Genomic DNA, 24928 nt, shown 5'->3' with positions numbered 1-24928 from the left:
TGAGCTGGATCAAGAATGGTAATATGGCAGGAAGTTGTTGATTAAATGGAGGTGTTATGCAAGAAATTAACAAAATCTAAAGTTTCCACCAATTGTGAGAGATGAGCTATGACAACAAACAACTGCTTACCAATGGCTTCTTCAAATGCAAAGAGTACAGTTTTTCCTTCATCCATAAGCTCATGTGCCCGATTTCCCATCCATTTGAACCCCGTCAAGGTTTCCTAAGAGGATGAAATTAAAACATCACAAGGGATAAACACTTATCTACATGGCAAACCATGGTGCATCAAATAGAAAACACACAAGATATCTCCGAGTTACCTCAAACTTAAATCCCTCCTGTGATGCGATTGCACTCAGGATCTTGGATGAGACTGTGCTGGCCAGCATGTAGACGTCAGGCAGGAGGGCGGCTGCGGCCACCCCAGCGCTTTTGCGCCAGCACTCGAAATTCCACCAGCCGAGCAGGGCTCCTGTCTCATTGCCCGTGAACACCCTCCAGCCTCCACTGTGGACCACCAGGATATGTGAGAAACAATGCAAATAACTAATGCCCAGCAAGGTCAAAACCAGCATGTCATTGAATTTAGCTAGGACACCAGCCACAAATCCCTACTCTTCACAAAAGACAATGTGGTATATTTTACATCCACCAATGACCAGTGCTGGTAGACGGATCCTCCCACTTAACCTCATTCCGTTAGACAGTCATTAATGCCTTTCCTTGCCTGCGAAACACCAGGAAAACAGTTTAACGCCAGGCTGAAATTCAAACCCAAGACAGACAGGTTACAGATGAGTGTGCATACACCTCTAGGCCATTCTACCGGCACGGTGTTGCCATAACCACACTCATCACAGATAGCATTAATAAAATGCCAATAAATAACTCAAGAGAAATAACTCGAGATGCATTCAAGAGAAATAAAACTGCAATACGGGACTTTCGACATGACATGAATGCTTATATGATGCGTTTCGCGCATGCACTGTGTCTGCGTTTTTAGCGACATGGGACACTTTTACGTGTCATTGCTTTGCAATACATGTCCCCAACCAAGTTTTTGTTCAACATCAGTAAACACATCCCTTTATTTGGGCGATGTATAATGCCGCGTTTGGTGCTGAAAATAATGATAAGCTAGAACAATGTGACTGTGTTGCCAATATGCCTCCACCTAGTCCCACAACGGGTAGATGCCATCACTCTGCATAAGTATGGGTAGTGGATCACGTTTGTGAAGTGTCGTGTTGATCGGATAAGGTTCGTTTTTCGATCCAAGATGGCTGCCAAACCACGTGACCTATGACATCATTTTCAAACTATATGCAACAGTGCCGTTAGATGATATTTGTAAAAATTCACATTGATAGGGTGAGCGGTTTCAGAGATATAATTATTTAATATTTTCCTTCAATCCAATTAGACTGCCAAACCATGTGACCTATGATGTCATAAATGTAATATTTCAATAGAAATGGGTCAAAGATCATGTGCATGCAATTTCAGATTTTTAGGATAAGGAGTTCGATTAAAACATTTTTGGCTGGTATACCTGTAACGAACTCAAGCAGACTCCATCGTGCCGGAAGCGGAAAGCGCGTTTATTGACGCGGTGATGATTCACTCGTGTCTGACGAATAAGCGCGTCCGATAAACCACAACAACAATGCAAATACAAGTCAGAATAATACGTTACATCCTCCTTTCTTTCAAGGAAGCCACTTTAAAGGAAACCAGCAAAGCAAATAACTCTATAAAGTAAAACTTAGAATGAATTAATTAACAAACAGCATCACATTCAGATCACGTGAATCAATTGATTTAAATTTAAAGATCCAGACGTCTGGGAGGGTTAACCGCTCTGCCGCTCCTTGTGATGAACTTGGTATTTCTGGGAGATGCAGTGGCTCGAGGCGATGACACTGTTGGGAGACTTTGGGATTCAGATGCTTGCTCACGTGGACTTGGGGACTTGCAGCAGTTCCCCACTGGGGTGTCCTGCTAAGTGGTGGGATCAGGGAAGTCCCTCATGTCCTGGGAAGAGTAAAAGCGAGAGAGTGGCTGACTTCCCACCGGGCCAACATGGGCTGAATGAGGCACTCTGCGGAGATGGAGCCTGTTACGCCGGTACACATTGTTTGGGGTCCTCAGCAAATATGACCGGGGGCTGTTGTGGCGCGCCTCAACTACAGCCGGAATCCAATGCCTGGCCTCCGGGTTTGGCAACATCCTAACACTGTCGCCCGGCTGGAGCGGTGGCAAATCTGACATAGATGGCTTGTCATGATAGTATTTTTGTTTCTCCTTCTGTGTGTCAAGGCGTGATCTCACAAGGTGATGGTCATACCGCGCAGGCATGAGAAGAGTGCGGTTGCAAGGCAGTGTGTTTCTGGGGCGTCTTCCCATTAGGAGCTGAGCCGGGGACAAGTTTATTCCTTCAAGTGGAGTGGTGCGGTAGTCTAGCAGGGCTAAGTACTTATCTGCTGACTTCTTCCAGAGCCTTTTCACTGTCTGGATCGCTCTTTCTGCCTCTCCATTGGCACGTTGGTGCTTGGGGGACACAATGTCGTGAGTTATGCCATATTCTTTGCAAAACTGAGAAAATTCCTCTGACGTGTACTGACTTCCAGAATCGCTTCGCAGCTTCTCTGGAATACCATGTCGACAAAACTGCTGCTTGAGAGCTTCGATTACAGAGCGAGCTGTAATGTCCTTGAGGCAATCCACCTCCACAAACTTGGAGTAATAATCGACCGTGAGCAAATACTGCTTTGATTCGAAGTCAAAAACGTCGCTTCCAACTTCGATGAATGGAAGATCAGGCGTGTAAGTCGGCAAGAGAGGCTCCCGTTGCTGAGCGCTTTGATACTCTGCACACTTGCAACAATTCCGTACAGTTTCTTCGATGTCAGAGTTCATTGAGGGCCAATACATGACCTCGCGAGCACGCTGCTTACACTTGTTCACTCCGAGGTGCGATTCATGAATCAAGCTCAGCATTCTGGGTCTGAGGCTTGGCGGGATGACAAGGCGCATGCCTTTGTAGACAACACTGTCTGAGACTGCCAATTGCGTTGTGGAGTCAAAGTACGGACGGACCTGTGCTGGGACTTCCTTTCGGGAGTCAGGCCATCCACTTGCAATGACACCGCAGAGAAGGCTCATTTGACTCAGAGTAGCTTCCTGGATTTCGAGGTATTTCCCACTCGTGATCGCAAGGAACTGGAACATGTTCACGGGCTCAAGGTCTTTCCCAGCTTCTGAGTCGGTGTCCGGTAGAGGTGCACGGGACAATGTGTCGGGGAGCACCATCTCAGAACCACGGCAGTAGTTAACCTCCAAGTCATACCGTTGAAGCTTGAGCAACATACGCTGTAAACGCATGGGAGAAGATAGGAGAGGCTTCTTGAAGATGTCCTCAAGGGGTTTATGGTCATTATATACCACTACTGATTTTCCAAAGATATAGTAGTGAAATGCTTCTGTTGCATGGACGATTGAGAGCATTTCCTTCTCAATCATAGCGTAGCGACACTCAGTATCGGTCATACTGCGTGATGTGAACGCTATAGGGTTGCCATTCTGGAGCAAACAGGCTCCTACAGCGTTTTGGCTGGCATCGGCTTGTATTTCAACTGGCTGACTTACATCGTAGTACTGAAGGACCGGGGCCGAAATACATGCTTGCTTCAGCTTCTTGAAGGACAGCTCCTGAGCTGACTGCCAGGAGAACTCCACGTCCGCCTTGCAGAGATCACGGAGAGGCTTGCTTGTGTCACTTAGGTTGGGAATAAACTTCCCTAAATACTGAACGAATCCAAGGAAACGCTTGACGCCTTGTTTGTCTGTTGGACGTGGCATTTTCTCAACTGCCTTCGTCTTGAATGGATCTGGTAGCACTCCTTCTGCAGTAAGCAGGTGGCCTACATAAGGGACTGAGGTTTGCCGGATGAGGCATTTTCGGAAGTTTAGTTGCAGGTTATAACTTGTAGCTCGTTGCATAACTCGCTTCAGTACACAGTCGTGGTGGGTGATGTCACGACCAGCAACTAAAATGTCATCCATTACCGCTGTTGCCCATTCTATCCCTTCTAGCATCTGGTCCATGATTCGCTGGAATATCTCCGGCGAGCACCTCAATCCATAAGGGAGACGCAGCCAGCGGTATCTCCCTACAGGTGTATTGAACGTGGTCAAGAATGAAGAAGGCTCGTCAAGGCGAATTTGCATGAACCCACTGCGGGCGTCAAGCACAGAAAATACTTTGGCTCCAGGGATTTGAGCTAAAACTTCCTGAACAGTTCTCATTGGGTAGTGCTCACGTTTTGTGCACTTGTTTAAGTCTTTGGGGTCTATACAGATGCGGACTTTGCCGTTGCGAAGAGCTACTACCATGGAACTCACCCACTCAGTCGGTCGTTCTACCTTCGCGATGTGACCTTCGGTGACCATCTCTTGTAGCTTGTCAACTATTTGCTCTCTCAATGCTGCAGGCTGTCTGCGAGGAGCGTGAACTACTCCCTGTGACCCTTCTACAAGCTTGATCCGATAAGTCCCGGGAAGAGTTCCAGTTGTCTTGGCAACTTCTGGAAACTCAGAGATTACTGCTTCCTGAGACACATTGACTAGAGGCTGAACAAGAGACAACTTATCGAGCTTGACAATGAGGCCTAGGGCTTCCGAGGTAGCGCCTGACATTACATTCTCCTGATCGAGGTCAATGACCTCAAAACTGGCTCTAACGGTCTTGTTTTTGTGAGAGAGAGGGAGTGTCACGGTACCGACAGGATGGATAGTATGGTTCGAGTATGTTTTAAGAACTTTATGCGACGATTGTAGATCGCCTGCGAGGTGCTGGACTAACTGGTAGTCGTTGAGTGTTAGTGTGTTGCACCTTGCACCCGTGTCAATCCGGAACCGAGTCGGCTGACCCAGCAACGTGACGGTCTGTGCCCACTTGTCATGAGTAGCCGTATTGATGCTTGGTTGTAGAGCGGAGATCCTTAAAATTTCAGATTCCTTGACGAGTTCTTGGGGAAGATCTACATGATCTAGACTGGTCTCCTCATCAAGGGACTTTAGGTCGCGCAGTCTCTTCCGACACGCCGCAAACCAGTGACCAGGCTTCTTGCAGTAGGAGCAGCTAGAATTAATTGCTGGACACTTGGCTTGCCTGTGCACTGACTGGCCACATTTGCTGCAGGGACCGTCATTCCGAAACCGATTCTCAGCTTTGAACAGCTCGGTGGCTTGTGTATGCCTATCAGGCTTGCTCTTACAACGTTGAGTCTGGTGCTGAGTTCGTTCGTTTTCAGATCTGAGGGCTGAGATGAGAGCATCTTCATCTCGGACTATTCTCATATGTTTCTGCGAGAGCTCTAGCTGTTGGCCAATTTCTATAGCTTTAGCTAGTGAGAGCTCCTCACCCCTATCGAGTAATTTCTCTTGGACCCTCTTATCATGGCTGCCATCAATGATGCAATCGACGATTATGTCGTCTGGGTCTTGGTAATCGCAATCCATGAGAATTATCCTCAGATCTTTTATGAAATGATCAAAAGACTCACCACTCCGCTGGCGCCTTTGTTTCAGTCGGTGTCTGGCAACTCTTTTGTTCTTTCTGGGCTGCACATAGTTCTGGAATTTGTTCAGCACTTCCTGCGGGTCGTCTTTCTCTCCTTCCTCCCAAGATAGAGTTTGGTAGATTTGACGACCTTGTTCGCCGATCCACGTTCCGAGCCATCCTGCTTGACGAGGCTTCGTTATGTCTGCGAGCGGCCCTGACAAGACAAAACTGACGTGATTTCTGAACCGGCAAAACTCCTGGTAGAGATCCAGACTCTCCCAGTCGATCGAGGGATGATCAAAGTTCGGAGATGCCATATTTATGGAGACGAATGGCGGCTTATGGCGTGAATATCAACGAACTTCTGACACCATGTAACGAACTCAAGCAGACTCCATCGTGCCGGAAGCGGAAAGCGCGTTTATTGACGCGGTGATGATTCACTCGTGTCTGACGAATAAGCGCGTCCGATAAACCACAACAACAATGCAAATACAAGTCAGAATAATACGTTACAATACCACATCACCTATGATATCATTATCAAGCTTTTGTTCCCCATTGAGAGTACTTGACAATGTGCCAAGTTTCAAATTTTTCCATTCAGTGGTTTCAGAGAAATAATTTTTTTATTTGACTTTAATCCAAGATGGCCGCCATACCACGTGATCTATGTCACAATTATCATAAAAACATTCTGCATGGGCGTCACTCCTACCCTGAAAGTTTCGTCTCAATCGGACATATGGTTGCTGAGAAAAACGAGGTTTAGCCCGTACGGACGGACAACCCGAAAGTCAGCGGAAGCATAAAAAATAACTCGATGTCCATACATTAAGAAAAAACATGTGTATTGGTTATGTGCATATATAATATATCGTGGTTATATACCTGGGATCATTGAAATTTCACTGGAGTATGGACTAACATCCAGGCCTAAGACCGACCAATCTGTGTTGCTTCATGGAATGGCGGCACATGATTTTAATTGCATGGGAGTCAGGCCACCAGCTGTCTAGCCAATGGGTGTAAAGCAGTGGCGTGGAGTCAGGGCAGCTGAAAACTGAGCCATGTACACTAATGGTCAAAAGTTTTATAACACCTAAATTTTTCCAGTTTTTATTGAAATTTAAGCAATTGAAGTCCAGTGAATAACCTGACATGGTACAAAGGTAAGCAGTAAACTGCTTGAGGTTAAAAAAAAGTTTAGGTTAGCAAAAACGGGAAAATAATGTAAATTGCACAGTTATATTGTAAAAAAAAAAAGGCCTTCTTCAGGAAACAAGAAATGGGTTGTAAGCCTTTGGCAATGCAATGGGTTGCAGCAATGTAAGTAAATTAAGCCTTGAAAGTTGATGCAAACAATTCTTACAGGTGTGCCAACCTCTGCTGATTACTTGATTACAAACCCCCTGTCTGTATAAAAGCAGTATTGGAACAGACTGTTATTACACCCTCTGAAGCATTATTTGGACAATATTGCACTGCAGGAAGTAGTATATTGCTATCATAATGGCGAAAAACAAGGCAATTAACAAAGGAAGACAGACAGACCATTATAACCATTAAAAGTGTAGGTCTTTCCTTTAGAAAAATTGCAAAGAGAGCCAAGGTGTCAGTGAGTACAGTTTCCTACACCATCAAAAGGCACTTGGAAACTAGAGGAAACTCTGACAGGAAGAGGTCTGGCAGACCCAAAGCCACAACAGAATCAGAAGACAAGTTTCTGAGAGTCAACAGCTTGCGTGATAGGCGGCTCACAGGACAACAGCTTCAAGCACAGCTTAACACTGGTCGAAGTAAGCAAGTCTCAGTTTCAACTGTGAAGAGAAGACTTCGAGCTGCAGGTTTGACAGGTCGAGTGGCAATAAGAAAGCCATTGCTAAGATGGCAAAATAAGAAAAAGAGGCTTGCCTGGGCCATGAAGCACCGCCAGTGGACTACTGAAAACTGGAAGAAGGTCTTGTGGAACGCTGAATCAAAATTTGAAATCTTTGGTTCATCATGCAGGGTTTTTGTACGCTGTCGAGGAGGCGAAAGGATAGTTCCTCAGTGTGCGACACCAACTGTCAAACATGGAGGAGGAAGCGTGATGGTCTGGGGCTCTTTTGCTGGATCCAGAGTCGGCGACTTGCACAGAGTGACTGGCACCCTGAACCAAAAGCGCTACCACAGCATTTTGCAGCGCTATTCAATGCCCTCTGGTATACGCCTAGTTGGTCAGAGGTTCATCCTACAGCAAGATAATGACCCTAAACACACTTCCAGGCTATGTCAAAACTACCTTCGAGGAAAAGAACAAGACGGTAGGCTTCAGATCATGGAATGGCCAGCACAATCTCCAGACTTAAACCTCATCGAGCTGGTTTGGGATGAACTGGACAGAAGGGTGAAAGCAAAGCAACCTACAAGTGCAACACATTTGTGGAAACTTCTGCAACAGTGTTGGGAAGAACTTCCCGAACAATATTTGATTTCCATTGCAGAAAGAATGCCATGAGCGTGTTCGGCAGTTAAATCTGCAAAAGGTGGCTACTTTTCCGAGTAAAAAATTTAAATAAAATTTTGTTAAACAAAATGATTCTATGATTTGTTTTTTTGATCTCCAATTGTTTATTTGTTCTATGCTTAATTTAAGAGTACATTGAGACATTAAACTGCGTACATTTCAATAAAAACTGGAAAAATTGAGGTGTTCTAAAACTTTTGACCGGTCGTGTATAATGTGATATTTTCCAATTTCAAAAAGGGCATAGCTCCGTCACAAATTGGGGAAATGCCACAAAACTCAAACTTGTTCTGTAACTTATAATAAAGCCATGTACCAAGTTTCAGTTGAATAGATTAAAGGGTATGGGGAAAAGTCGAGAAAACAGACAGACAGAGCAAACCTATAGTCCCCTCGGGGTAGGGGACTAATAAAAATGCAAGTGCCATATTAAGGCAGGTCGGGATTTTTCTAAATTTCTGTAACGGTTCACACACCAGGTTGCACGACAAAATCACCAGTTACCGCTTTTTTGAGATTCATCCAGATTCAATGAAACTTCAATAAAGCATTCCTATTGATGTGATGATAATTTATTTTTTGTATACATAGTCTAGGCTCATGTAAGAGCTCGTACATTGAATAAATGAGGACGTAACAGGACAAAAGGAACAGTAGAGAGGAGGTGGGGGACACCAACAGCAGAGTTGAAGGCCAAAATTGAGGGAGATTTGGACAAACAATGGCTGTGGGGAGGAATGGAGGGAGGGGCACAGGAAAGGACAAAATGGATGTAGAAGGGAACCTGCACGAGGGAAAAACTGAAAGTTTGATTAATTTTTTAAAAATTAAACAACAAAAAAAATCTTCCATGTAAAAATAAATAAATAAATCTTTCATTAAAAAAAAACAATAATAAAAAAAAAAAATCATAATACATTGCATTCTCAATAAATCTCTTTTTACAACATAACCTCTCGCATATTTATTGTTATGGAGCCAGTTTGAAGAGGAAAAATAACATTTGTACATGAGAAATGCAAAAAGTCTGGGAAGACGACGCAACGGACCACAGATCGGTGCACAGCAAGTTAAGGTTGAGCCGTCATAGCAAAGGAATCAATGAGTCAATAAACCTTCACAGGTTCACACACAGAAAACCCCCCAATCTCTCCTTCACTGTGGAAGTCGGAATTAAATGGAATTCCCCACTGGAAACAAAGCGTGGCTGCTGAAGAGAAGTCCCAAAGGAGCACAGCCTACCCCTTGGCCCTCCGTCTTTCTTTCATTCCAAAACGTTGTTGTTCTTTCACTGGTCAAGTTGTTGTTATTGTGACTCCCTTTATCTAAAGTCTTCAAATTTAATAGCAAATTTAACTTTAACCAATCAGAATTAAATCTGAGAAAAATAAAAGACTGGTCCGTAACAATATACTGTTACGGTCCCGGCCCCATCCAGATAACTCCAGATGGGTTTGGCGAGTTGCTAAGCGACCATAATAGTCCTCCATCCAGTTAAGTTCTTGCGGGGCCCCACATCCGGCGACGTGTTACTGCAACAGGTGAAGTTCCAAGTACAAACGAGTATCGTGCCGTCAGTCACGTGACCATGGTCTTGTATACGGCCCAATCTCTAGATCAATAAATCACTCAGCTGCCATATGCGCAAAATTGTTTTGTAGTTTAGGAGTTGCAACCCACAAAGCAACTATTTCTCTGAGATAGCAACAGCTCAGTGTAACCTTGTGTCAAGGAATATCCGAGTAGACCAGACCACCTGCCCCACGGTTTTGGCAGGAATTTGGAATTTGGCCAGAGTACTGGCAATACTTCACCGATTTTCCATAAAAGACACGATGAAATTTTTTTTTTATCACCACCAGATATTGCTAGCATACGGGTGGTCCCCAGATTCTCATTCTTCCAAGGGATTGCACACTTTTTTTTGAGGCAACAGCTTGCCTGCAAAGCACTATTCAGACAGGGTATAGATGGTACGAGCAAGAAGCGAACCTGGACGTGACAAGTTGGTGTCGGAGCCAAATTTGAGGGGTGAGTGTTTGGTTATTACCTCCACCAGAAAGGTGGATGGAGGTCACCTTTTTACCCCTGGTCTGTGTGTTTGTCTTTGAGCAGGATATCTCAAAATGTTATGGACGGGTTCTGACAAAACTTGAACAGGTTGGGTGTGCGACAGGGATGAATAAATTATATTTTGGTGAAGATGCAGATACGAAAATTTTTAAAGTGATTGTTCACCATTAATATAAAAAATAACCACCTTTAGAGGCCATTTTTCCCCGCAAAGTGGGGGTTGGCCTTTTTCGGGAACCGTGGTTGTTGTTGTTTTTCGGTCCCCTTTTTGAAGCAATGTTTTACGGCCGGATGCCCTTCCTGACGCCAACCCTGTTTGTCGCCTTTTACGACAAGCAGGGAATTACCAGTGAACTGGTGCTCAATTAGCCGACCTCGGAAGGATGACAGGCTGAGTCAACCCCCCTGGCATTAATTCAGCGATCGACCGGGATTCAAACCCAGGATCCTAGGATCCTAAGCCGGCACCCTAGCCGCTAGCCCAACACCAACACCAGAGCACAACAACAGTAGAGAAGAGGAACATCAGGAGATCTGTGGAAGGGAGAGGGGGCTCGGGCAGGGTACATGGGATAAACAAGAGGGACATGACAAGGACTTTCATGAATGAAGTTGGAGATTGGAAGAGGTGGATTTGGGGTGCTTTAACGGGGGTAGAAAGGATCAAGGTTTTGGATGGGGGAAGATAAGAGATGGTGGTGAACAGCTGTTTTAAAGACCTGGAGGGTGGAGTGGGATTGAAGATTGTTCACCATTGATGGGGGCAAAAACTATATATAGCACGGTATCTCAAAAAGTTATGCACAGATTCAGTTGAACCTTGGTGGATGAGTTGGGTATGTGACAAGGACGAAATGATTCGATTTTGGTGAAGATCCAGATTCGGATTCGGCTACTAGAATTTTAAAGTGATTCTTCACCATTGGGAGATAGGGCCAAAAACGATACATAGTAGGATATCTCAAAAAGTTGCAGAAGTATTTGGACAAAACTTGGTGGACAGTTTCGGTGTCAGACAAGGATGATTCGATTCGATTTTGGTGAAGATCTGAATATGGATTCGAATGAGAATTTTTTTTTTTTTTAACGATTCTTCACCATTGGGAGATAGGGCCAAATACGATACATAGCGGATATCTCAAAAAGTTATGGATGGATTTGGACGAAACTTGGACAGGTTGTGTGTGTGACAAGGAAGAATCGATTCAATTTTGGTGAAGATATGGATCTGGATCCACCTAGTAGAATTTTTAAAGTGATTCTTCACTATTGAGTGAAATAGCCAACCAGGTGGAGGTATGCTCTCTACTGAGTGTCGTTCTAGTTTATAGTTGGGACAAGATTCAAACCCGGGCTAGACAGCTTAGAGGGAACCGTGTGTACCTCTGGGCCATTGTGCTAGACCTTTGCATCATATACAAAATATAAAATAGAAATAAAAAAAGGTTCATCCTTCTCTTTGTGCTGTTCCTTTAGTCATCTTGCATCGTGATCCGTTCTGTGCTCTAGCTCTTCCACAAGCCTAGACTTTATAATACAAAAAAAAAAGACAAATGTGGATTGGGTGATGGGATGGATAATTGTTGTGTCGCAGCCAAAATCAGGCCAACAGGGGCGAAATTAATACATTCCAAAAACTAATTTTCAAAAGCAACATCTCAAACCTGACAAGAACCAAAATGTGCAAAATTACACCAAACGATACACCCAAAAATCAGAACAATCATAGAGAATTGAAAATATGAATACAGGAGAGGAGGAGGATGGCACGCCAGCGAGAGAAAGAATGTAAAGATATACTCACTGGCTGAATAGCACCACATAGTTGAGAAAAATATCAGCAAAGCGAAGGAGAGTGGAAGAAGAAAACAAAAGTACAAAAAAGCTTCATATGGAAAAAAAGAAAAAAAAAAGGCAAAGAAAAGTAGGAACCATGGAAAGAGCAAGGCCATCGACTCATTTTCTTTCGAGAGCTCACGTTTCCTGGCGCTCAGCTATAGCCAGGCGGTCAGCATCCGGGTCATTTGCAAGGATCACGCGTGCATTCGTTTTCTCCGCAAGCCGCATGGACAGTGTCTGGAAAATAGAGATCAATCATCTCACCTCACTGCTCACATGCACTAAAGACCAAGACACGCATGGTCCTTTCCATGTGTGATTGCAGTCATGTTAGAAAGCATGTAGAAGAACACATAAAATGTCCTGTCCATGATATTGGCAAAAAATTGATTAAGAGTGAAAATAAACTCACCGGCCAAATTTACACCTAAGCTACCTTTCTTTAACGTTTAAACATCGACAACTACTAAATACAATTGCGTCAAGCAGCACACAGGTGACAAATTGGTCATCACATCGGATTCGATTTTTATTGTGGATATCAAGCTCCTCAAAAGCAATTCTTTACTTAAATGTTGTACTTCATGAGGATTGGGGGGAGATGAGAAGAAAAAAGTTCTTCTCATGGTGCCACAAGCTCCCCCCAGTAGTTTCGTGCTTCAGGATTGAGGGGTTAATGAGGTGCGAAGAGAAAGCAATAGCCATGTACAAAGCTCGTGGCAACTCTTGAAAAATGTTCCACACACGGAAAGTTTGCGACAAGCAGGTCCGAGGCAGAATAAAACAGTTTGCAGTAGGTTTGTCGCACCGATTTTGTCAAAATTAAGAATAAGACTCAAATCATGCAATCTGTGGATTGTATATTTGATTACGCAACACCAAACAGACATGAATATATGTGATTCTCGATCCCCACCAAGCAAAGTGAAGCGTGAACTATTTTTTGTAACGACGAAGGGGGCGTGAGCTTTGTGGCAGCATTTTGACCACGAGTTGCACGGAAACTGTTGCCCCGAGTGGAACCGTTTGAAGACGAGACCAGATGGGGTAAGCAAATCAATCCCTCTCTGAAGGTTATTAATGAGCCAGTTGGGTTTTCAGCAATAATCCAAATGCTGCAAAGGCAATTTTCCTGAGATCGGCACAGTTTACCGATGCTTGGAATCCAGATCCTTAAAGTGAAATGGTCGTGGAGTTTCAGTAACTCCAAATGACTCGATATCTTTATCAAAGCTTTCAGTCCTTATGTCTTTTTATACACAATCAGAAAAGTACAGTACCATCAAGCAGCAAACTCCCTCGATTAAATGGCAAAAGGGCACCATCTCGGATATATAAATAAATAAATAAAAAATATATAAATAAAACACAAACACACACACACACACACACACACACACACACACACACACACACACACACACACACACACACACACACACACACACACACACACACACACACACACAAAAATATTGGCACCCTCGCACTTTTTTCAAATAATGCACCATTTCTTCCAGAAAATTGTTGATATAAAAAAAAATCTATTGGTATCCACATATGTATTTCTTTGGTTTCCAGTGGAAAAAAAACAAAAAAAGCTGAAAATTACAAAATCTTAGCTTATTCCACACAGAAATCCCAAAATAGACCAGACAATATTATTGGCACCTTTTATAAGTTGTTAGAAATAATACCATTTCAAGCAGGTGATTCTCCTTCACTTTGGAATTGAACTCACCTATGGTGAGTTGCAGGTGCCTGCAATATAAAAATCACTCATTCAACCAGTTTGAACAGAGAAAAGGAGTCATTCTGCTGTTCTGTGTCACTGCATGCACCACAATGAGCATGGAGAAAAGAAAGAAAACCAGAGAATTGTCTGAGGAGGTCAGTTACAAAATTGTAGCAAAGCATGGACAATCTCAAGGCTACAAGTCCATCTTCAGAGACCTTTATGTTCCTATGTCCACCGTACGCAATGTTATCAGGAAGTTTAAGGCCCCTGGCACTGGGCACTGTAGCCAACCTCCCTGGACATGGCCACAAGAGAAAACTTGATCGAAGATTGCAGCGAAAGATTGTTCGAATGGTGGAGAAAGCACCTCGATCAACTGCCAAACAGATTCAAGCTAACCTTCAGACACAAGGTACGACAGTTTCAACTCACACCATCCGTTGCCAACTCAATGAAAGGGGTTTCTATGGTAGGAGACCCAGGAGGACCCCACTGCTGAGAAAGCCTGATTGGAGTTTGCCAAAACACACCTGAACGAACCAAAATCCTTCTGGGAGAATGGCCTGTGTACGGATGAGACCAAATTAGAGCTTTTTGGTAAAGCACATCATCTCTATGTTAACAGAAACCAAAATGAAGCCTTCAAAGAAAAGAATACCTTCCCGACAGTCAAACATGGAGGAGATTCAGTGATGTTTTGGAGTTTCTGTGCTGCCTTTGGCACTGTGTGGCTTGAATGTGTGCATGGCATCATGAAATCAGGAGATTACAGAGGTATTTTGGAGGCAATGTTCAACCCAGTGTCAGAAAGCTGGGTCTCTGTCGAAGGTCATGAGTCTTGCAGGAGGACAATGACCTCAAACACACTTCAAAAAGCACCGAGGAATGGTTCAAGACAAAATGCTGGACTGTTCTGAAGTGGCCAGCAATGAGTCCAGATCTAAATCCAATTGAACACATGTGGAGAGATCTGAAAACAGCGATTGAGTGAAGGCACCCTTCAAATATGGAAGAACTGGAGCAGGTTGTACAAGAAGAGTGGGCCAAACTGCCAGTAGAGAGATGTAAGGAACCTCATTCATGGCTATAGGAAGCGCTTGACTGCAGTTATTTTGTCCAAAGGCTACCAAATATAAAGACTATGGTGTCAATAATTTTGTAAATGCCATTTCATTTTATTTTTTGATTTAAAAGGATATATTAAGTTCTGATTCAAAAACAAAGGTTCTGTAATATACTGAAACGCAAAAGAAACTTACCACCTTTGAAACCTTTAAATATCAACAATAACACTGCATGTAGTAAATGTGTGAACTTATTTGTGGACAATAGTGTCCTCACTGTCAGACAAAACAGTCACGGATGGTCACTTGATCCTTCAATGGTCACTTCATAGCACAGCTGTTGAACAGCCGTTTTGACTGTCAGTGATTAGCCAAGGGGTACGGGATGATTTTAATGAGCTGCACGTGATGTCTTGATATTAGCTTTAAAAAGGCCAGTGCAAAATGGGCATTTCAATCAACATGCCATGATTGTCAAGGGATCAACGGCAGCGTGCCCTGGGCATGCTGCAAGGCAGACTGAACTACCGTGAGGTGGCACGTCGCCTTGGCTGTTCACACCAGACGATATCGGCCCTGGTGGACAGAGACACCCTCCACAACTCTGCTGATGACAGACCTCGATCAGGGAGGCCAAGAGTCACCACTGCAAGGCAGGACAGGCAGATGGTCCGAAGTCACCTGCGGGATCGATTCCGTCCAGCATCCCGCACTGCGGCAGAAACTCCGGGGCGTGCAAACCCACGGATCTCCAATGATACTGCACGAAGACGACTGCATGACTATGGTCTGACTGCCAGAAGACCATACAGAGGCCCCGTGATGACGGTTGCCCATCGCCGCAACCGTCAGAGATGGTGCCAGCAGCATCAGCGGTGGACCTTGGCGCAGTGGAACGAGGTCGCTTTCAGCGAAGAGTCAAGGTTCTGTGTGGACAGTCCTGATGGGCGTGAGCGTGTCTGGAGAAGAACTGGCGAGCGATATGCCGATTGTTGCGTGCGTCAAGCCAACAGGTGGGGTGGCCCAAGTGTGATGGTGTGGGCAGACATATCAGGCCGGTACAGGACGCCACTGGTGGTTGTGGATGGGAATCTTAACGCCCAGCGGTATGTGGATAACATCCTGCGACCTCTTCTGCTGCCATTCCTGCTAGACCACCCAGAACTGAGAACCTTTCAGCATGACAACGCTCGTCCCCATGCTGCTCGCTTTACCACTGCATTTCTCCAAGGCGAGAACATCAACACCATGCAGTGGCCTGCGCTCTCCCCTGACCTAAATCCCATAGAGCACCTGTGGGATGAGCTTGGGAGACGCGTAGTTGGCAGGGCCAGGACATGGGCAGAGCTGTTTCAGACATTGAGGACTGAGTGGGACAGAATCCAGCAGCAATCCATCCAAAGACTGGTAGGCAGTATACGCCGACGATGCACTGCCTGTATCCAAAACAATGGTGGCCATACACGCTATTGAAAGGGGACTGACATTGCACCCTGTGCTGTTCTGTACTGTAGAACAAACTGATGAGATGGTGTATCTTGGTCAAAAACTTGACATGTCATCAATAAAATGCCAATGTTTCAATTAGCAATTGTTGGTTTGTTTTATTTTGAACTGTTACAATTTTATTACATTTCAAACAAGTGGTAAGTTTCTTTTGCGTTTTCGGTCTTTTTGAAGTTGGTCAAAATGGTCAAAATGGTCAAATGTTTCGGTCAAAATGCCCATTTTGCACTGGCCTTTTTAAAGCCAATATCAAGACATCACGTGCAGCTCATTAAAATCATCCCGTACCCCTTGGGTAATCACTGACAGTCAAAACGGCTGTTCAACAGCTGTGCTATGAAGTGACCATTGAAGGTTCAAGTGACCATCCGTGACCGTTTTGTCTGACAGTGAGGACACTATTGTCCACAAATAAGTTCACACATTTACTATACGCAGTGTTATTGTTGATATTTAAAGGTTTCAAAGGTGGTAAGTTTCTTTTGTGTTTTCGGTCTTTTTGAAGTTGGTCAAAATGGTCAAATTTTTCGGTCAAAATGCCCATTTTGCACTGGCCTTTTTAAAGCCAATATCAAGACATCACGTGCAGCTCATTAAAATCATCCCGTACCACTTGGCTAATCACTGACAGTCAAAACGGCTGTTCAACAGCTGTGCTATGAAGTGACCATTGAAGGTTCAAGTGACCATCCGTGACCGTTTTGTCTGACAGCGAGGACACTATTGTCCACAAATAAGTTCACACATTTACTACACGCAGTGTTATTGTTGATATTTAAAGGTTTCAAAGGTGGTAAGTTTCTTTTGCGTTTCAGTATATTAACAGTGAAATAAAGAATTGTGGAGACCAAATACTTTTGTGAATTTCAACTTCTTTTTTTGTGAAAATTGTGAGTTATTTGAAAAAACTGCAAAGGTGCCAATATGTACTATAAAATATATATGTATAAAAAAAATCATATACAAGGGCCAGTCAATAAGCAACCTTAAAATGGCGATATAAATTCGAGAATGTAATGTGTGTCGTTGTAGCTGACATATGTTATATCTATGGGTAAGAATCATGTTTTGCCTGTTTTAGATCTGGCAACATTGAGCGTATGACGTCAGTAGAGCAGTTCCAAAATGGCGGCTCCCTTAGAAGCATGTACCAGGGAGGAGCAACGTTCTGTCATCCGTTTCTTGGGAAGTGAGGGTATGAATCCCAGTGAAATCCATCGCAGAATGAAGATGCAATATGGTGATGCACGTTTTTCGCTTCAGCAGGTGTATGACTGGGACAGGACGTTTAAAAGTGGAGTGTCCAATGTGTCTGACTGGCGTAACGCTCAGGCCGGCCTCACACAGCCGATACCATAAATGGTTGCTGGAGTTGAGCGCGTGCCAAGGGAATACCGTCACATTATGCTGGATGAAGTGGTCTCCGAATTGAACATTAACGTTCTGGGGTTCCGCAAAGTGTCTGCAAGGTGGGTGCCGAGACAACTCGCACCCGAACGGAAAGAACGGCAAGTGGAGGCATGTAAATAACTTCTGCGACGTTATGAATCAGAAGGCGACGCTTTTTTACAGCGCGTAGTGACTGAGGATGAAAGCTGGGTTCACTACTTTCAGCCAGAAACGAAGAGGGCAAGCAAAGAGGTGCGCCATTCAACTTCACCGAAGCCCAAACTGCTACAGAAGGTGCTACAGGAATGTGGAATTTATTGGTTTCGTGCTTTAGCATTCGCCGTTTCTGCATTGTCTGTTTGCTTCTGGCCTCCCACCCGTGCTTAGCACGGGTACCTCACTAGTAGTTTTAAACACAAGAACTTCACAAGAAAAACCAACAATCAATTGCCTTTAAATGACACAATATGAAGTTAACGTATTGTTACTTTTGTGGGGGTAGGGATACCATAGACCAGGTAGAGTGCATAAATTAGCATGCTCTGTATGTCGTGATGAAGAAGAAGAACCACCATGTGATAAGTATGGAATCTGTTTAGCCCGGATGTCGTGTAAGGTGAATCTTCATCCCCATTACGAGCAGTGGGGTATGTTAATTAGCTCAGGGTTTATGGGTAATTTATCTCTTGTATGTCGTTACCTCTGTAATTTATTTCCTATGTCCCTTTTGGCACCACACCATAGACACTAGCCAATCGCGCACATTTAAACACCCTAATTAAAAACCTACCTGAAGCCAGGACATTGAGCGCTGCCGCTGATATTGACTTTGGAAGCGCACAGGACAGGCGGGCCGAGGGCCACGCCAAGAAGGGCAGTGATTGGTCGGGGTTTTGATTGGCACAAGGCCAGGGTAAGATGGGACTTGCTGATAGAAACAGGGAAGGGCTGGTAGGAAGCGACTCGCTGATTGGTGAAGCACCCCAGATGACGTCAGAGCCTGGGTGATAAAAGAACGTGGTGGCGGACATTTTTCTCTCTTCTTCTTGGCTCCTCGCTCTGACCAAATTCCCTCTTGCGCTTTTTCTCGCCTGGATGTCGTACAAACAGTGGCATTTTTCTCTCGGGCTCAAGGGAGCGATCGTGAACGACCGTGTTTGGAGATATTGCTGGTTTGATTGCTGGTTTGAGAGCCGTGGCTTTCCAAGCAAGAGCGACAGGTGGACGAGCGCTGCTGGCTCACTGCAGCACGACGAGGCCAGGAGTGAGCACGACACAGCGAGGCTTGGTTCCTGCCAACAAGCGTGCGGTTCCCGCCAAGGCCCCCTGGACGATTTCCACGAGTACTGACGAGACCCCACCCGGCCACCAGCAATCAGAGTTAAGTGCACACAGACGCATATTTATTTTCAGCTATCTTTCCCTTTCGTCTGTCTTTGGGTCTGTTTGTGGGGACGTCCCATTTAGGAATTTAGTTTATCGCGCATTTTCTTTGTACTGGCATTTATTTAAATAAATCTGTTATTTTTGTACATTTTAAATCCGTTTGCATTCGAGTTATTTTTTTCAGGTGTGGAGACGTTGAGTGGAAGCCGTTCAGGTAAGGCTCTGGTTTTCTCCCCCTCCCTCTTGCTTCCCCACGCGTATTCTCCGCCATTTGAACTGAACGCCTCGGAGTATCAGCTTGTTTGGTCATCCGTGCTACCCTAAGGTGTTCACCAAGGGTCGTCACACGACAGTATGTATTCTCACTGATCGTTAATAAATGATCACATCGACATTAGCCTCAGATTATCCACAATATGAATGTGTTTGCATCCCTCCAACACAGCACGCAATGGGCAACGCAACACCATAAAGAGGGTGAACCGTTGGCAGCACCTTTTATTCACAGACATGAGTCCGACTAGACTTCTACAATTGACACGCTAAAGTCTGGAGAGAAGGTGCAGAGTGGTTTGCCCATCGAGCCATTAGTGATTAGGTAGCACAATTGCTTTGGTGGGAGCAGTCTGATGGTATGGCTGTCATTAAAGTTGGCTGAACTCAAGTAATCTTATCATTTGGAGAGGTGATAATTACTTGAGTCAGATACGTGGATGAGATAGTTATGCTCGTCATCATCCATCTGACAAATTTTAATCTTAATGGATGACAACGCCAAGCCACACCATGCACTTGAAACGCAGCAGTCGAGGTCCACAGCATTCACTTAGACTGCCCAACACAATCTATGGACTCAAATTCGATTTAATGTGTGTAGGACATTCAAGGAAGGTGGGATGGTGGTCACCTAGTCCACACACAGTATCTTAAACAACTCGAAGTGGCTCTGGTCAAAGAATATGGCACAACATCCCACAGCAAGAGTGGGATAATCCAAAAAGACAAGACATGTACAAACCATTTGCTAAAATTTTTTTGGGAAACATAGTCGACGCTCGTGGAAGAGCCAGTACACTGAACTGATCAGAATGTAACAGACAAAAAAAGACAAAATACACAAAACAGGATGCAATATCAGTTGAGACAGAGGGGAAACACCAACAGCAGTTATGCTAAAGGACAAGATAGAGGGAAACTTGGACAAACAATGGGTGTGGGGAGGAATGGGTGGCAGAAGAAGATGCATGGGGTGGAAAAGATGGATACAAAAGGAAACTCCAAGAGGGAAACCTGGAAATATGGAGGGAGGAGGGATTGGGGTGGGGAGGACGAGAGTAGAAAAGATCATAGTTTTGGATTGGGGACAATCTGACATGGTGGAGAACAGCTGTCATGAAGATCTGGAGGGAAGAATGAGATTTAAGAGGATGTGGAAGTTGGTTCCACAGGCAGGAAAAAAAAGAGGAACAAATGACGACGCGAGGAGTGATCCTGGATCAATGGAGAAGACAGTCATTCTGGAGTTTCACCAGAACAGGGTTGATGGTGGACCATGCAAGCCCTGCAGAAACCTGCAGCAGGTAAAGCATGGAAAGAGCAGAGGGTGCAAGACCAGAAACAAGGTGGTAGAAGACAAACCACCTGCCTGTCTGCAGTGGTGAAGTGAAAGGCTCACAGGCTCCATTTTATCACAGGAGATTGCAATAATGTCAAAGGCCTTGGAATCCATGGCGTCAAGCCGATCAAGATGTGAGGCAGGGGAGCCAGCCCAGAGGTGAGAGTAGTACTCCGTCAAGCTGCAGATGAAGGCCTTGTAGGTGGAAAGGAGTTCATGTGTGCCAAGTGTTACATATTTATGTGAATGTATGTGAATTACTATTCAGGTCTTTGCTTATCAATGTGTAGTCGATTAAAGGTTGTTGTGATTAAAGGGTCAGGAGCCCTTCTGAGAAAAAGGAGACCGGAAACGGAAGAAGAAAAGACACGAGGTCCTGGAGAAGCGACGATTCTTCTTCTTCCTCGCCGAGCTCGGACGCGAGCGGTATCGATTGAGCAACGTAACAGAATCGGCGTTAAAAGCCCGTCTGGCGAGAGGAGTTACTGGGACGTGTAACTACCCTTTGACACGTCAAGTCGCCGTGGGTTCGTGCACAGAACCAAGCAGCTGGCACAGTTCGCCTCACCGTCTACAAGGCCGCGTACGGGTCGCACCTTGGGCCGCGCGCGCTGGGAAAGCCGCGTGTTGCTTTGCCTGCTTTGCTGTACCCGTTTTGCTTGGCCAGGAGGTGCGCGCTGCAGACGTTGTTCCCGGTACGGGACGTGCCCGGTGAAAGCACGTCAGGAAGGGTCCGTTCAACCGCCCACGTGCGGAGATCGAACTACCGGAGTACGGAGACATTGAGAGAGACATTGACCATGGAGGGAGTCGGGAGTGGGGCTCACGTGAGGAATGTATAAGATGGCCATCTTAGAGTTATTATAGATGAGTTTACATCTTTGTACTATTGATTGCTGATTGTGGATGGTTGTTGATTGCTCGGGGAATATATCATTGATTATTCCGGATCCTTGGTGTGGGGTTTCTTATTGATTGGAATTCAGATTTATGCGTTACGAAAGAGCATAAATAATAGATCTTTCTGGCGGAGTTCCTCTCACGGTCCGGGGGTCACCGAGACCAGGTAGTCACCGGGAGGACCACGTAACAGAATTGGGGGCTCGTCCGGGATCTAAAATTGTATAAAATAATAAAATAATATTTTTATTAATTAAAATTTATTAATTAAGTATTAATTGGTAAATTTTTGGGGAAATTGGGGGTAAAGTCTTGGGTGAAGGTTAACAGGTGTTAACGATAGGCACCATGGCGTTTGTGGCACAGAACTTTGCGGTAACACCGAGTGAGGCACAGTTCCGAGCGTTACTAAAGTCGGACCTCTTGAAATTGGCCAAACATTTTAACTTGGAGGTCCGAACTAATTTGAGGAAGGCAGAGTTGCAGACCACGGTGATACAGTCTATGGTGGGATTAGGAACATGGGACGAGTTAGCCTGGCAGTGGCTACCCGAAGAACCAGAAGACGTTGAGCTCCGGAAACTGGAGTTGCAATTACGGAGCCAGGAACGGATCAAAGAAGAAGAAAGGAAAGCAGAAAAGGAAAGAGCAGAAGAAGAAAGGAAAGCAGAAAAGGAAAGAGCAGAAGAAGAAAGGAAAGCAGAAGAGAGGAGAGAAGAGAAACAAGCAGAGGAAAGGAGAGTGGAACGAGAACTCCAGGAAAGGTTAAAAGAAGAGGAAAGGAAAGCAGAAGAGAGGAGAGAAGAGAAACAAGCAGAGGAAAGGAGAGTGGAACGAGAACTCCAGGAAAGGTTAGCAGAAGAAGAAAGGAAAGCAGAAAAGGAAAGAGCAGAAGAAGAAAGGAAAGCAGAAGAGAGGAGAGAAGAGAAACAAGCAGAGGAAAGGAGAGTGGAACGAGAACTCCAGGAAAGGTTAGAAGGGAGAAAAGCAGAGGAGAGGAGAGCTGCCAGGGAACTCGAAGCAGAGGAGAGAAAAGCCGAAAGGGAGTTGAAGGAACGTGATCTGGCGCTTCAGCAAGAGATTAAATTCAAGGAGCTGGATTTAATGAGAGAACGGGGAGAGGTACCACGCTTGCTGACGGGGTCGACACCTAGCCAGAACACCTGGGATGTGGGCAGACATGTGAGGCTGGTTCCACCCTTCAGTGAAAAGGAAGTCGCTAAATTTTTTCCACACTTTGAGAAAGTGGCTCGACAGTTAAACTGGCCGGAGGAGGCCTGGACCATACTAGTGCAAAGTGTGCTGGTGGGAAAAGCTCAAGAGATTTATTCGGCGCTACCAATGGACCAATGTGCAGATTATGAGGTATTGAAGAAGCACATCCTCAAAGCCTATGAGTTGGTTCCGGAAGCTTACCGGCAAAAATTCAGGAATGCCAGGAAGAGGGAGAGTGAGACCCATGTGGAGTTTGCCAGAGTGAAAGAAAATATGTTTGATCGGTGGTGTGAGTCAAAAGGAGTCGGGAACGACTTCGAAGCATTGCGTGACCTGATGCTGGTGGAGGAATTTCAACAGTGTGTCCACGAGGACATCAAAGTGTACCTGCAGGAAAAGAAAGTACCGAAGTTGTGGGACGCAGCCACCCTGGCAGATGATTATGCCTTAACACACCGGATAGGGGTCCACGAACCTAACTCCTCGCCTAGATCTCCGCAGGGGAGGTGGGGAACAGCAGGTGCGGAGAACGACAATACATGGCGGCGGCCTCGAGAGGATTATGGGGACAACGCGGATACCCCACCTGTTCGAAATCAGAGGGCTGCGGGCCCAAGACAAACTTATTTTTCGGGGGGCCCGAGGCAGACCACGAGTTTTTCATCCGGGCCTACTTGCGCTTTTTGCAAGAAACCTGGACACTTGATGTCCAGTTGTTACCTCATGAAAAGGGAAGACCCAGAGCGGAGTCCGACTAGTACAACTCCGAATGCGATGGCAAACGTAAGAAATCGCCCACAGAAGAGTTACCAACCATTTATTTATGAGGGGTTGGTCTCACTCAAGGGAGACTTGACTAACCCAAGACCGGTTAGGGTTTTGAGGGACACAGGAGCCCATCAATCCTTAATGCTTGAAGGCATTTTGCCATCGTCAAAGAGTACCGCAACTGGTGATAGTGTTCGGTTACAAGGGATCGGTGGCTGTGTTAGTGCCCCACTTCATGTCATCCATTTGGAATCCGATTTGGTGTCAGGACCGGTCACCGTCGGTTTACAAGCCACGCTTCCTGTAGAGGGAGTATCTGTGATTATCGGAAATGATTTGGCCGGGGGGCAAATTTATGGTAACCCGAGGGTTGGTAAAGAGCACAGCAGGGAAAATAACACCCCACCAGCTCGGGATGGCGACAAAAGTTCCAAGTTATTTGTAGGGGGACTGAACTTCAACACAGAGGAAGAAGTTCTGACCTCTGTCTTCAACAGATATGGGCCGCTGGTGGAAGTGCGGGTGGTAAAAGACAGGGAAACGCAACGGTCAAGAGGGTTCGGCTTTGTCACGTTTGCAAGCACAAGAGACGCCAGAGAGGCAGAGAAGAATTGGAATGGTAAGGATTTGGAGGGTCGGACCATAACAGTAGGGAAGGCATTTCATAGGCGTCGAGAGGTCTTACAGAAGAGGACCACTTGGCAGGAGTTTTGGGGTTGGCAGCAGCCGATATTACTATGGAGGCTCCCAGAGTTACGGCACCTCCCGAAAGAATGAATGTCAGAGCACTGGCCGAGAAGGAGACCGCCAGTCAGGTAACGGCTGGGACAAGGGGTCCCACCGTAACTGTTAGGAGTCTGGAGACGTTGAAGCACTATATACGGAGGGGCGGCCGAGCCGAGGCTCCTACACGGACTAACCGTGAACGCCACGTTCTTAAAGGCGTCCATGTAATGAACTTTCCTCCCCAGACTAACCGTGAACTCCACATTCCTTAAGGCGTCTGTGATGAAATCGTCATCCAAGTTACGACACTGATGTTATTCTCCTCATGGCTGCTACGCGACACCTTCGCGGCTCCTATATATAAGAGACTGCCTTTCAGCGCAGACAGGAGATGTACATCCATCATCGCAATGTAACTCTATAGCTCCTCTGGGCTTCCATAGAAAGGTAACGATTCTGCTATATATATCATAAGCTCATTTATAGTCATACCACCTGTACGCACCTGTATTCACCTGTAATATTAATACAATGTTTATTGGTTTCTCTCTAGATGCTGTTGAGAACGAATTTCGATTAAACCTACTTTTGGGACGATGTTGTATCTTGATTTTACAACACTTAATC

General features: G+C 45.3%; 1 protein-coding gene across 1 annotated transcript in view; it reads right to left on the bottom strand.

Annotated features, from left to right (window-relative positions):
* PGM2 (phosphoglucomutase 2) overlaps positions 1-24928 on the bottom strand; it is a 103795-nt gene that overhangs the window by 32908 nt on the left and 45959 nt on the right. The window contains exons 8-10 of the mRNA XM_078776724.1: positions 12134-12231; positions 325-511; positions 131-224 (exon numbers count right to left, since the gene is read on the bottom strand). Of these exons, the coding sequence (XP_078632850.1) occupies positions 131-224; positions 325-511; positions 12134-12231 (379 nt within the window). The remainder of the gene's footprint in view (positions 1-130; positions 225-324; positions 512-12133; positions 12232-24928) is intronic.

This window comes from Myxine glutinosa, chromosome 4, assembly GCF_964187855.1.
Source record: "Myxine glutinosa chromosome 4, kmMyxGlut1.1, whole genome shotgun sequence".
Classification (NCBI taxonomy): domain Eukaryota; kingdom Metazoa; phylum Chordata; class Myxini; order Myxiniformes; family Myxinidae; genus Myxine; species Myxine glutinosa.
Note: the sequence above shows the minus strand (reverse complement) of the source record. Positions and strands in the feature narration are given on the sequence as shown.